Source organism: Watersipora subatra, chromosome 10 (assembly GCF_963576615.1).
Source record: "Watersipora subatra chromosome 10, tzWatSuba1.1, whole genome shotgun sequence".
Taxonomy (NCBI): Eukaryota; Metazoa; Bryozoa; class Gymnolaemata; order Cheilostomatida; family Watersiporidae; genus Watersipora; species Watersipora subatra.
Window position 1 is genome coordinate 46,838,475 of NC_088717.1, and position 12,940 is coordinate 46,851,414.

Consider the following 12,940-nt stretch of genomic DNA (forward strand, 5'->3'; position numbering starts at 1 on the left):
CTCCCTCCGCCCCCCCCCCCCCCCTTCGCCCCCTTCATTATCTTATGGGCTCTAATATTCTTCTGTTTTATGTGAACAAGTTTAGTTGCAGTTTAAAACATATTAGCATGTTCAAACATATTGCAATTGCAAAGATATATGATGATAGCTATATATTTAATAGTTTTTTTTAATCTGTTTATTCAAATTTATTCATATCCTCATTGGTTATTAGTTATGCATTTTCTCTTTGCATTAACTACTAGATCCTATTGATTAAAGAGGATTATGTATACTCTTTTGTAGAATGAATATAACTTAGTTGTTAATGCTGCCTTAGACAGAGAGACAAACAAAGAGTTGAACGTGACAATATTTTGCTCTGATGGAGGAAGTCCCCAAAGAGTTGGAAAGCATCAGCTTATTGTAAGTTGCGCTCCCTTGTTTTGTTTAAAAGAAAGAGATTAAAAGTGACAGGTCACTGCCTAAATTGATTAGTTTTAAAACTCTTTTCATTATAGCTAGTAAAAGACATTCAGAAGAAAGTAATTACAGCTAAAAATTAATAATATAGATAAAAACTTAAGTGCTTTAACTTTTAAATGTCTTAGATTTTTTCAATGTGGTTTAAGTAACGGTTATAACAAAAATTCTAGAAGAAAATATATTTGAATTACTTCAGAAAAATATTTTTATTTTTTATGTATTTTCATTATGAACTTTAATAAAGTTTGTTAAAAGAAAGGTCAGCTACAAATAAAAAATGATAACAATACAAACAATAATGAAAAATACAATAACAATACTAATCTATTTAAGTTTGCAAGCTGCCTATTCTCTGAAACACTGCCAAGTGATAATATAACATTAATGTTGAAGTGGTTTGCACATTCTATGCATAGTCGTTGATGACACTATACATAGGGTTATAGGGTAGTCATAGAGAGGTCAGCTTGAAGGCCTCGCCAAAATTAATCATGACCTAGGAGTTGTTTCCACTCAACCTAAAATTAGAAAATAGCTTTGTTTCTTTTTGGCTTTGTTTCAAAATCCCTTGTGAAAGTTTGAAAAGAATTTATAACACTTAAAAAAAAGTAAATTTTGTTATCAGAAAAGGCAAGCATTTCACTCAGACGTTTTTTAATATTTTTTTGTCGTTATTTTTAACATAGCATGTTGTAGTGGAAATTATTAGAATACTAAATGCAAGAGTGTTTTCAGATATTCCACTCCTTGAAGAGTACACAATAAGTAAATCTTTAAACTACATGTAGTATTTATCTTTTGTCTATGGAGTTATCCTCTACATGCCACTTGCCACAATTCCTATCTGACATGGTAATTACTCCATAAATGATGTACAAGTGATTCTAATAAAACATTTCTAGCATACTCCATGAACATTTGTTATAGATCAATGGTTTCGTTGTTGCAGTCCGAAATCAGTCAAATATTGAAACGATTGCATGCTACCATTTTTTCTGATGCATTATAATATACACACCTGCCATTATTGATTATCAATGTACCGTGTAGTTAGAAGTAAACTACTGTAATCAGATTCCTTGTGTTATAATCTTCCAATGCTTAGATGTTTAAGTTATTTGAGTTTCTTAAGATACTGAGTTGATTTATCGTGGCCTTTCTCAGGTTTTCTGTTTAGGTCACCTTAAATTTCGATCCAGTCCTTAAACTGCTACTGCACGAAGGTTGATAAGGCTAAATTCGTAGCCAAGGCACTCGTAGCATATTAAGCCCAGAAGCACTTTTTGAAATCCGTTAGTGATGCTCAAATCATTGATCTGCTCCTCGGTGGTTCACTGCGCTAATATTACCACACCACGGCTGCTCCCAAGACTACAGCAATTATTTTAGAGGTGTGATAATTGAATGGATAGATATCAAGTGCCTAGCAGGTACTACTTAGCATAAGACATCCAAAAGCACGTTAGGAAATGTTCACTCTTCAGATTCATTCATACCAATGCTATTTTTGAATGGTTCAATCTGATACACTTGCCAAAGCAATACATTGATTACTTAAATGCATGGTGGTTGCAGTTTCAAACATTGACAAAATCTTACTATTTACTATAATCGCTGCATATTTTTACTTTTACTAGCCCTACCCTCGGTGTATAACACTTAACCAAGGTTAGCAAAAATAAATAATATTTACAACTCTGGCACGTAATTGGCAGCAACCAATTATTTGTTTTTATTAACTAGCCATCGGCTTATTATCTTTGTTTTATGATTATTTTATGGCATAATTTAAAAAAAGTGTCCATTTGAAATGACATTATTGCTGATGAATTAATGCATATATCTCTTGACTTACACAAATCACATAACCGCTCACATAAATAGCATAAAACAATCAAATTTCAATGTGATGCTATATTGCATGAACTGTTTTGAGAATTTGTATTGTTTTGAATTTATTGGCCATTTCTTTAACAGGTGACAATAATGGATGTGAATGACCAGGAGCCAGCATTTGATAGATTTGTATACTATGTTGAACCCATAGAAGAAAACAATGACATCGGTGCACCGATAGTTCAAGTAAAGGCCGTTGATAAAGACATCGCTGCGAATGCAGAACTACAGGTATGTCTCCCTTTTGAACTTAAATTATTACTCGTGACAAAGCTCTAAAGGTATCAAAATAATTTATGGTAATAAGTTATATTGGGTTGTTCCATCAATGTGGAGTGGACAACTCTTTTTTTATGGTCTGCTGCAATATTTTGTGTCTTACTAAAGAGCTTCTTCAGCAGATGGACAACTATTATTGGTTGAAACATTGAATAGGTCAGAAGCAATTTTTAATGTCAGGCGTTCTTGAGAATAACTAAAGATTTTCCATAATTATTATTCTCGTGCTAATTACTAACTGTAATTAGTTACTAGCTGTAACAATTTGAACATCAGTTTGATCTGATTTTCCTGACATCTTCATTCCAATCACTCTTACCCAGATTTCAACATAAGTTGGCAAGGTGAGGCAAACAATTAGAAGTTTTTTTTACCATGTTGTGCTGACAACTCTACTAATAATTTCTTTGGAATGATAAGAGTTGGACACTAGTTGGACATAATTATTTTTATGTTCAAAATTAAAAAGAAGTGATGATCAAGCTGCTCGGTTTTGTTTCTCATCTGCAAACTCGGAGTGGAATGTCAGGTTTGGTCTCAGATAAAATACGCAGTGAGGAAAGACTTGTTGTCTTCACATTTTCAATTAGCTGTCCATATTGTAACTATAAAATGATTAAAACAATTTTTTTACACTTTTACAGTCAGAGCAGAAGTTAAATTCTGATTTAAAATAATGTTTGTCCACCAAATCCGTTTCTATTGTTATTGTTATAATGACCTGTATTTTTCCTATTTGTAAGACTACAAAAGTTGAACACATGTGGAGTGAATTTATAGGCAATTGGAAAATCTTTCTATGACTTTCATTAAATGTTAGCAAATTTATATTTTTTTGGCTACTTTTAGCAAGCCTTTAGTCTTTTTTGAAAGTTGAGCAGTGTGCTTGGCATTGTGTATTTTGTGCATTTTAATTTGATTCAAATTGGGGTTTTTTAAATGCTTGTAGTATGAGTTGGGTGACGAATTTGATGCAACTTACTTTGCCATTAACAAGCTGAGTGGATTGATAACGGCACGCACATCTTTGGATAGAGAAGACAAAAAAGATTACACATTTTCTGTGCTGGCTATAGGTAAGACAACTCCAACTTTTGTTCTAAAATGGTTTTAATATACCAGAATCTATCAATATAAAAAGTAGCTGTTTGTACTCCGGCTAGGATGATCAAGTGAGCTTCTAAAAAACAGCTATGTATCATCAATGAGATCTGATTGCATCAGCACCTTGTTTAACATGTTTTATGTCTTTTTAAAATGCTTCGGTACTGCTTGTATATTAATACTTAAAGCCTGGTTCCAATAACCACCGCAAAGCACTGGTGACAGCCCCGCAGGCTATCAGCGGTGAAATGTGAACCTACACGCTGGGTACTGCAGAGTATCGCCAGTAGTTGCCGGAGGCAATGCAAAAGTTTACCGCTGTTCAAATTTCGCAAAGAGCCGTAGGCAAAACATTTTCAAAATGCACTGTGCAAGTAAAAGTCAGCATTATCAAAACGGCATTGCAAGAGAGAATTTTTTATGTGATTATTAGCGAAGCAGCTTTATGTGAAAAAAGCTGTCGGGTCTAGCGCCACAAGGTTTTTGCTGCATATTATTACCGCCGGGGTCGATATGGGAACCAGGTGTAACTAGTACTTTGGAAGTCTTGAGAGATTTCCAGATGCGCCAATAAAAACAAAGACTATGCACACAATAATTTCACAGTTCAGGAAGATGAATGATTGGCACAGGTTGTAGCACTTTGTGCAGCTAACAAAATGATGCAGGCTCAAATCCCAAAAATTGCAGTCTTTTTTCAAACCTCCCACTGTGGCTGGGAACATATGAAATGACACGACTCCTATTACATAAAATATTTTGTTTTGATTGTTTCCAAATATGTTATACACATAGATTTCTTACCTGATAAATTAATCAATAATTGTTATCATTGTGTAAGTTTATCAAGCAGCATACTGCCTAGACAATTGTGTTGCAAAAATAGCAAGTTCTTATCTCAAAGAATAATAAACAAACATAGCTAAGTGTATGTTAATAAAGTGTATGCCTGTCTCTGAGCAAACAATTGTCCTTTATTATCTCATTATGGAGTGCTTAGCATCTCTAGTTACTATGTTCGTTAGCAAACAAGATGAGGTGATTTTAAATTATACATGCCATTTGAATTTTTTAAAGCATGAACTACGTCAGGTTTGCATAATTGAGCAAGAAATATTGATTTTCCTTGTAAGCTCTAATTGCTGAATAAAAATTTTGATTCTGAAAATATTCCCTATAATAAAACCCTTGTCTGTCTGTCTGTCTGTCCAAAGCCACAATAGGAGGTTGAGAAAAGGATTGCATCATGTAGGATTCAAACTCTCAACTATCAGCTTGGTAATCTGGCATTCTAACTCCTGCAATGATTGACCCTATCTAGCCTTTTTGAGTAATTATGGAAAGACTGTAGTTACTTACTGTGCTGTTGTGGCATGCCTGACGATCTCTCACAACTCACCAGACTGCCAGAGTGTCAGGGTGCTAGTGTTCTGTGTATTCTTAGACAGACTGTTGGAAACTGAAAGCTTTGGCTTGCTCTCATATCAGGTAGCCCAGCAACAACAATAAAGTTCATGTAAGAAAACAGAAAGAGTTTTATACTTGCAGACACTAATTTAACATCAGGTGTATGTATGTAGACATATATAGGGTATAGTCCTGTTTTTGATCAATGTTACATACCTGTCTTTGCATTTTCAGATATTCTAAGAAGGCCTTACATAGGCCTATAATCTAAAGTAGATGATGTAAATTAGTCTACTGATTATTTTGTGATCAGCAGATAAATTTACATCCGATGATTTTCTGACATTAGATTGATCTAATCTACGAATTTATGTCCATTGCTGATCAATGTAGATCATTAATGGACAGAAAACATACAATGAGCTGATGCATAAGTGGCAGCACAAATCAAACATACTGATGTTGTTAGCGATATTTCTTAAAAAGATCGCTATTTATCTGTAACATTTGCATTGGCCGTCTGGTGACAAAAAATTATCTATTTGATAATGTAGTAAATGATTTCTCTTTCATTTTTATTAATTGCAAAACGACTACAGTCTAATTGATTCTGGTAGCTACTCAAAACTCACTTGGTGCAAGTATAATTCGCTAGTTGGGTTACTATATTCAAAGGTTTTCTGTGCCAACATCAACCTGTCTTATGAAGTCTATTTTAGGAACAGCAGTACCTTTGTCTTTTAGTAATCTCAGCATTTGTAATCCACCGGCTTCTATAAATACTTTGTTTCCTCAGATAAGGGCGTGCCTCCATTGACGGCGACAGCGGCTGTTTATGTCACACTCAAAGATGTAAATGATAATTCACCTGTCTTCAACATGTCTTACTACCAGATGTCAGTAGCAGAAAACATGCCCAAGTATTCATTTGTTGGAAAGGTATGTATTTTTGTAGCTACAGGGTTACTGAATAGAATAGATTTGTAAAAACACAAAAAAATAAAATTCCAATAGGTTGAATTTGTTTCACTGTTTAGCAGCGCCGGCCCTACATTTATTCTTTTTTGGTGGAATAGATAATCTCTAAACACAATATATTTCGATAGATCAGCTTAACAGCGTGTTATTTTTTCTCTCACAAATTTCATAATTTGTACATATACAGGTTGATGCGTATGACCGAGATATTCGAGCTAATGGGGACATCTGGTTTCGAATGGTAAATGCATCTCGTGGGCCATTTATTATTGAGCATGACACTGGAATTATCTACACTCGCACTCCACTAGACCGTGAGAGGATCGGAGGAGGTCGTTATCAGGTACAGGAAATGCTGTTTAAAAAATGCAATCAAGTTCTTCACAATATTTCAGTTAATGAATGCAATTGTGATTGTTGGAACAAAAATCAATGCTGCTCTCGCCATGTTGAGATCGCTACTGGAACTATGCAAACTTACACTATATTGGTTATGAGTCGCAAGTTTGACACTGGCTGCCCTAACTTCTGTTGCCAACTACAGCTGTCAATCTCTATTTAAAATATGCACGTGTACGTTAGTGTAAGTAATGCATAGCTGATATAGCAGGTGAAACTAACCATAATGACGTGCAGTTGTGTCTAAGAGCTTATTTCAGTTTGTCGGTTTGTTTGGCAGACTGCACTAGCAAATGAGACAAGTATTAGAGTAAGTAGCTGTGTTACCTGCACGTTGCTCACTCAGCTCAAGAATGCCATGTGTGTGTTCCTACATGTACTATGTTATTGTACGACATATCAAAGCAGTTTTATCTCAGGTTTAACATGTAAATTATAAATTTAAATATAACCATATTTTAATTAAATTTATATGGGTGTTCATTTAGAGATTTTATATGTAAACCCTTTTAAAAAAGCAAATTGACAACTACTGTGAAGCTGGAGAGAAAATGCTTCTTGATAAAAGCATGCTTTGTTTTTTTTTAATAAAAAATTAAAAGCTACGAACGGTGCTAAAACTCCAACAACGGGTGTCAAATTAGCTGCCAGCAAAGCTGCTGCATCCGATCCATATACACTATCAAAAAGTAGTGACCATCAAAGTTCTTGCATGCGACATTTGGTGCTTTTGGACATAGATAGGCTCATGATTTTTTACTTATTTGAACCATCAGCATATTTTCAAGTAGCTTCAACGATACCAACTGATTACGGATGTGTTTCCTCTTCATTATAATTTCATTTATTGAGAAGATAACTCCACATTCAATAAAATTTACAAAAAAAGCAAAATTGCTCCAATATTTACTGATACTTATATATATTAACATGCTTTATTTGTTTGCCTGTTTTGTCAACTAATAACAATTGTATTCTGACAGGTAGTCGTAGTAGCAGCAGATTATGGTATGCCAGCTCGGAGTGCTAAGGCTACGATTACTATTGATGTCATCGACGAAAATGACAACATCCCAATTATAACATCTGGAGAAAACGCAACGTTTACCTGCTCTTACCAAACTCCTGTGAACATTACTATTGGCACTGTGATAGCATACGATGCAGACACTGGAGATAATGGAAAGCTTGGCTATTTTATCCAATCCGGTAATTTGTAATGTTTAATCTCCCCGCCTCTACGTGAACAACTTTATTTAGCTCGAACTTCGGAAATTTTATGGCATTTTCTCTAAGCTTGCGCTTTGGGCAATTTTTTTATACAACTCAATAGATTAGAAATACTAGGAAGTAATTCATTAGGAATGTCAGTGTAAAAAGACTAGATATTTTCAGTAACGGAACATTTTCATATTTACTCTGTAAGCTGGAGTAGTATTTTTGCTTAGTAACCATCGTTGCGTTTTAGCCTTTCAAAAATAGTTTTTAGTTACATTGGCCTAATGTTGAAGGAATGCCTGAAGGTCTTCTTTAAAAGTGTGTGGTGAGAGTACTTTTCTGTTATGTGGCATGCGGTCGTTTTGGGAGCTGTAATTATTTGACCTTAAAATTGATTCGATCTCACATATTAATTACTGTTTAATGGTGTTAGGTAATACAAAACCGTAAGCATAATGGTTTATTTCTTTGAACTCAAAACAGATAAAACATTCTTTTTTCTAGAAAAATTAATGTATGATAAGTTTGTTGGAATGATCAAAAATGCACATAGATTTACTTTTCAAAATTTTTACATGATAAAGCTTAACTCACTGCGTACCACAAGCCACCTACTGCGCCTCGGTACAGCAATTGTATATAGCCAAGAGCCGCGTGGTGCAGCTTTAGTAGGCTTTGTACAAAACATTTCTGACTAGAGGATAGTTAGTTAATCAGCCTATTAAATGTATAGTTTAATGAAATGAAACGATCATTTGCTTACACTGAGCCAATAGAAAACATGTTTACAGCCTGTGTTGAGCATCGTTTCGCTTTTCAAGAAGATTATTTTTGTTGCAATTTCTCCTTTGCAACGACTAGGCTTATCAGACACAGTACCGCTATGAAGGTTTTACAAATGGCTGATATATAGACATTTGATGAATATCTATTGAGCAATAGCACCAGTAATGGTGACTATTTTATTTAATAATAATGCGAATACCATAAGCCATAATAATAGCAATAACTATAGGCTGACTAGAAACCCGCTCAACCTGTAAATCACAGAAGTAGCGAAATGGGTCAAAAGAGTGTCCAAACTCGTTCTGCAACAGATTTTTCGTCTTTTTTGTGGCATCAGCTGACATAGAATTTTGTGTAAAAGTGATTTCAGAATTGTTTTAATAGACCTAGTGATTTGAAAGCTGTGGCAACTTATTCGCGGTATTGTAAAATATTAAGCTTTATCGAATATTTAATTATGTCTATAAGTTAAGTTACATAGTTCAAATTCTAGCAGTCTTCTCTAATACACTCTAATTTGCATATTTAAATCTCAGATTGTTTAAAGTTGTAAATGCTTTATATAGAATTTAGCCTCAAAACATACAGTATGTCAAATGCTTTTTTTGATGCATTCAAAAATTCAAAGGAGGAAATATTCAATACATATTTAAATGAGAAAGCCTTTGCTATGTTAATTGATCCTTTTTAAAAGCTAAATTTTTTTCTATATTTACTATCTGATTAAAATTATTAACTATTTTTCTCAAACTACTAACAAGAATGTTTATTCCAAGTATTACATGAGTATCTTGAACGGGACTATTTTTTCATGTTTTATGAATAGGCTTATGCTGTCGATATACTGGGTTATGTTTTACCAAATATTTAATTATGCCTTGATGATAAATTGCTTGGATGAAAAGAGCCAAATAGCTATTTTAGAAGAAAAATTTACGATGGTGGCTTTTATGATGTTGAGTCCTACATACTGACCGGCCTTGCATTGACAAAAGGCCTAAAATTCTCTCGTCAGAAACACATTAAGAACTTGATGTAAAAGATCACCTAGCAGTAAGCAAAAATTTATCAGACGTCAGAGCAGAGAGGGTGTTGAGTAATTCCATTTCCCACAATCAATATAAGTTTAAACAAACCCTTTTAACTTTTTGTAAGTGCAAAGTTGTTGCATCCCTAACAGGAAATTACTCATTATAACTTGTTGTGCCTTATTGATTAATATCATAGGTTGTTTTAAAAAAATATAAATTATGGAAATCTAGTTGTGGGCAGAATCGGCATGTAACATGATGTGCCTGTTATTTTTATGTCACTAAAACCAATATGTTTGTTGGTTTATGTAGGATAACTTTTTGTCATTAATGGTTCCTTCTACACATATAGACCATTTTTTCAGCAAATAGCTATAAGACAGATACCCACAACAAGCCAAATAGTTATCTTACCAACTCAGTTTTTTAGTTACCACATGTTACATGTTTTATTGTTAGCAAGGCACCTCGTCATAGATTTTGTCCGTCTGTATATTATGCTGGGTGGTCTTTGTCACTTCCTCCAAACACAAATCTAATTTTTCTAAACCTCTTGAAGATTAGTGTCAAGCCTGCGGCTTACAAGGAAAAGGCAAAGTTAAGTGTAGGTTTGCAAATACTTATGTAAATGTGTTTGCAATGACAATGTTTAGAAAGCCTGAACACTGAAATTTAACACAAAGAAAAAAATAAAATTTACCCTAATGATTTTGTAAACAGATTCTGTACCGTCAATTTTCTGTTCAATCCTGTCAGGGTCAGTAGAAGATTTTGGTGCTAAACATATCAATGTGAGTGTGTGCATATAGGTTGACATGCAAATAATTCTTCAAGTATTTATTATTGTACACTAATGCCTTAGGTGTCTAGTGTGTGGGGAGCGATTGTCGCATTTGCTGATACAACAAATAGAATCTTTATGAGTGTAGCTATTCAATATTTGCTATTCAGTTCAATGATTAGCCCAGGTGTTATAATGTGGAGCGGCTTAACTGAAGGTCGTGAGTTCAAATCCCTTACAAAGAAATATTTTACCCCAAGTAGTTTCAAGTAGTTGATTCATTCTTTCTATTTACTAGTCTTGTTTCACTGTATAGGTACAGCCACACGTAACGATTTATTTGCTGGTTCTGACCTAAATCCCAAAATGAACGAAAAACACAGAATTATTTGGCCGAAATTCACAGATTTGTCGGAGCTGTGCATGCCCACAGAATTCGTCAACGAAACTCTTTTAATTGGCTAAACAAATTATTAGCGAGCACGATACTAGCAGCTTTTCTAGTTTAATATTCTCAGACACGTAACATGGTGCGCAAGAAAAATACTATATTACCATAGTAAATACGATGCAATTGACTTGATTGCGCTAAAGAGGGCAACTTTTTTTCAACGTAGCTTTTGCTGCTAAAAATAATTTGTTATTATTAAAAAAGAACTGATTTGTAGCCATGCTGTCTAAATGATAGAGAATTAACGGTAGCGCAGTTCAGGCAGTTGCATTTTATGTACTATGTTGAATTGCGTTCTTACTTTTATTGTGGGTCGTAAAACGTGTTTTAGACTATATAAATTGCAAAAGCTGCTAGAATCGCGCTCGCTAATAACTTTTTTAGCCAATTAAAAGATTTCTGTCGATGATTTCGGTGTGTGTGCACAGCTCAGACAACTCTGGGAATTTTGGCTGAATAATTCTGTGTTTTTCATTAATTTCGTGATTTTGGTCAAAACCAAAGAATAAATTGTTAGGTATGACGAGCCTTAATATTATTTAGTTGGCGTAAAAGTCTCAAGCGTTTCTGTAAATCTATCAGCTTGTTCAGATGAATTCTAACAACTGAATAAGAAAATTTACAATGCTAAGGAAAAACAACAATATGAAAAATAATTCTAGAACTGAAACACACGAGTAAAGGTACGGCCACACGTAACAAAATTTTTCGTTGGTTCTGGCCGAAATACACAGAACTATTCTGTGCTACTAGAACCGTGCTAGCGAGCACGATTCTAGCAGCTTTTGCAGTTAGGATAGTCCAAGACATGTATAATGACACACAATAAAAGTATAAGTGCAATTCAAAATAGTACACACAATGCAACTGCTTAGATTGCGCTACTGTATGTATTTATTGTTTGGACACTACGGCTACAAATAGTTTATTTTTTTATAATAAAAATTTCCTTTTTGCCGGCAAAAGTTTTGTGGTAGAAAAAGTTGCCATTTCTAGCGCAATCAAGTCGATTGCATCATATTTACTATGGTGAATTGCCATGATATTTTTCTTGCGTGTCGCATTATGTTGCGTTATGTTGCGTGTTGCATTATTTAAAATTTGCTAGAATCGTGCGCGCTAACTAACAATAGCGAAACTTAGACAATTACTATGTGTGTACTATGTTGAATTGCCTTCGTACTTTTATTGTGTGTCGCAATACTTGTCTTGGATAATACTAATTGCTAAAGCTGCTAGAATCAAGCTCACTAATAATTTGTTTAGCCTTGTTTAATAATTTGTTTAATTCGGTGGGCATGCACAGCTCAAATAATTCTGTGAATTTCGACCGAATATTTCTGTGTTTGTCGTGATTTCGGCAGGAACTCAAAACCAACGAAAAATTCAGTACGTGTAGCCTTACCTTTGGTAATCCTACTTACACAATCATCGTCACCTCGTCACCTACATTGACAAATGTAGGTATTAACACTGTTAGTACTACATTAGTTTTGTTGCTAATGCATTAGTGTGTTTGCTAATGCAATACTGTTAATAATAGTGCAGTAGTTGTGATGGTAATCCTATTACTTTGAAAGTATCGTTTCAGCGCTGGTTTTTTTGTTTTAGTGCCGATGGAACTGCGTTAGTGATGTTGGTAGTGCATTAGTGCTGTTTTAAATGCCTCAGTCTTGTTGGTAATGTAATAATGCAAATGTAATGCATAATTGCGAATACTAGTGCTTATGGTGCCTCCTGCACTGTGTTATTTTATGCTCACACTAACTAAAAATGGTTGCATATAATGTTCAATATATACAATGCACATATATGCAGTTAAATAGATATTCATGTAGCTACCGATTTAGTTAATTGTGTTCACAAATAAATTTGTTGGCTGTGCTGCAACTGATGTCATGCCAGCCTCCTCCTGTACCCTGAATGCACACACATTTCTCAGAAGCACTGTTGCCTGGCTCATTGCCATCCCAGTCAGTGTTAGGTTGGCGGTTTCCAGGGATGACTCCCGTTACTAATCCTTTCCATTCAAACTCAGTTAAGTCTTTTTGGCCACCAATGATGTGACATCCGTTCCAGCCTGAAAAAGTTGATGTAGTCACAATTTATAAGTTAGTCTTTTTATCTTTTGTTTGAAGAGCTGTT

General features: G+C 34.4%; 1 protein-coding gene across 2 annotated transcripts in view; it reads left to right on the forward strand.

The window, feature by feature from the left end:
- LOC137405729 (protocadherin beta-10-like) overlaps positions 1 to 12,940 on the forward strand; it is a 79,392-nt gene that overhangs the window by 29,459 nt on the left and 36,993 nt on the right. Inside the window, exons 8-14 of one of the 2 annotated variants that reach the window (XM_068092098.1) lie at positions 286 to 405; positions 2,443 to 2,592; positions 3,590 to 3,716; positions 5,948 to 6,090; positions 6,317 to 6,472; positions 6,809 to 6,838; positions 7,512 to 7,737. In XM_068092098.1, the coding sequence (XP_067948199.1) occupies positions 286 to 405; positions 2,443 to 2,592; positions 3,590 to 3,716; positions 5,948 to 6,090; positions 6,317 to 6,472; positions 6,809 to 6,838; positions 7,512 to 7,737 (952 nt within the window). The remainder of the gene's footprint in view (positions 1 to 285; positions 406 to 2,442; positions 2,593 to 3,589; positions 3,717 to 5,947; positions 6,091 to 6,316; positions 6,473 to 6,808; positions 6,839 to 7,511; positions 7,738 to 12,940) is intronic. The other variant, XM_068092099.1, reaches the window with a different exon arrangement.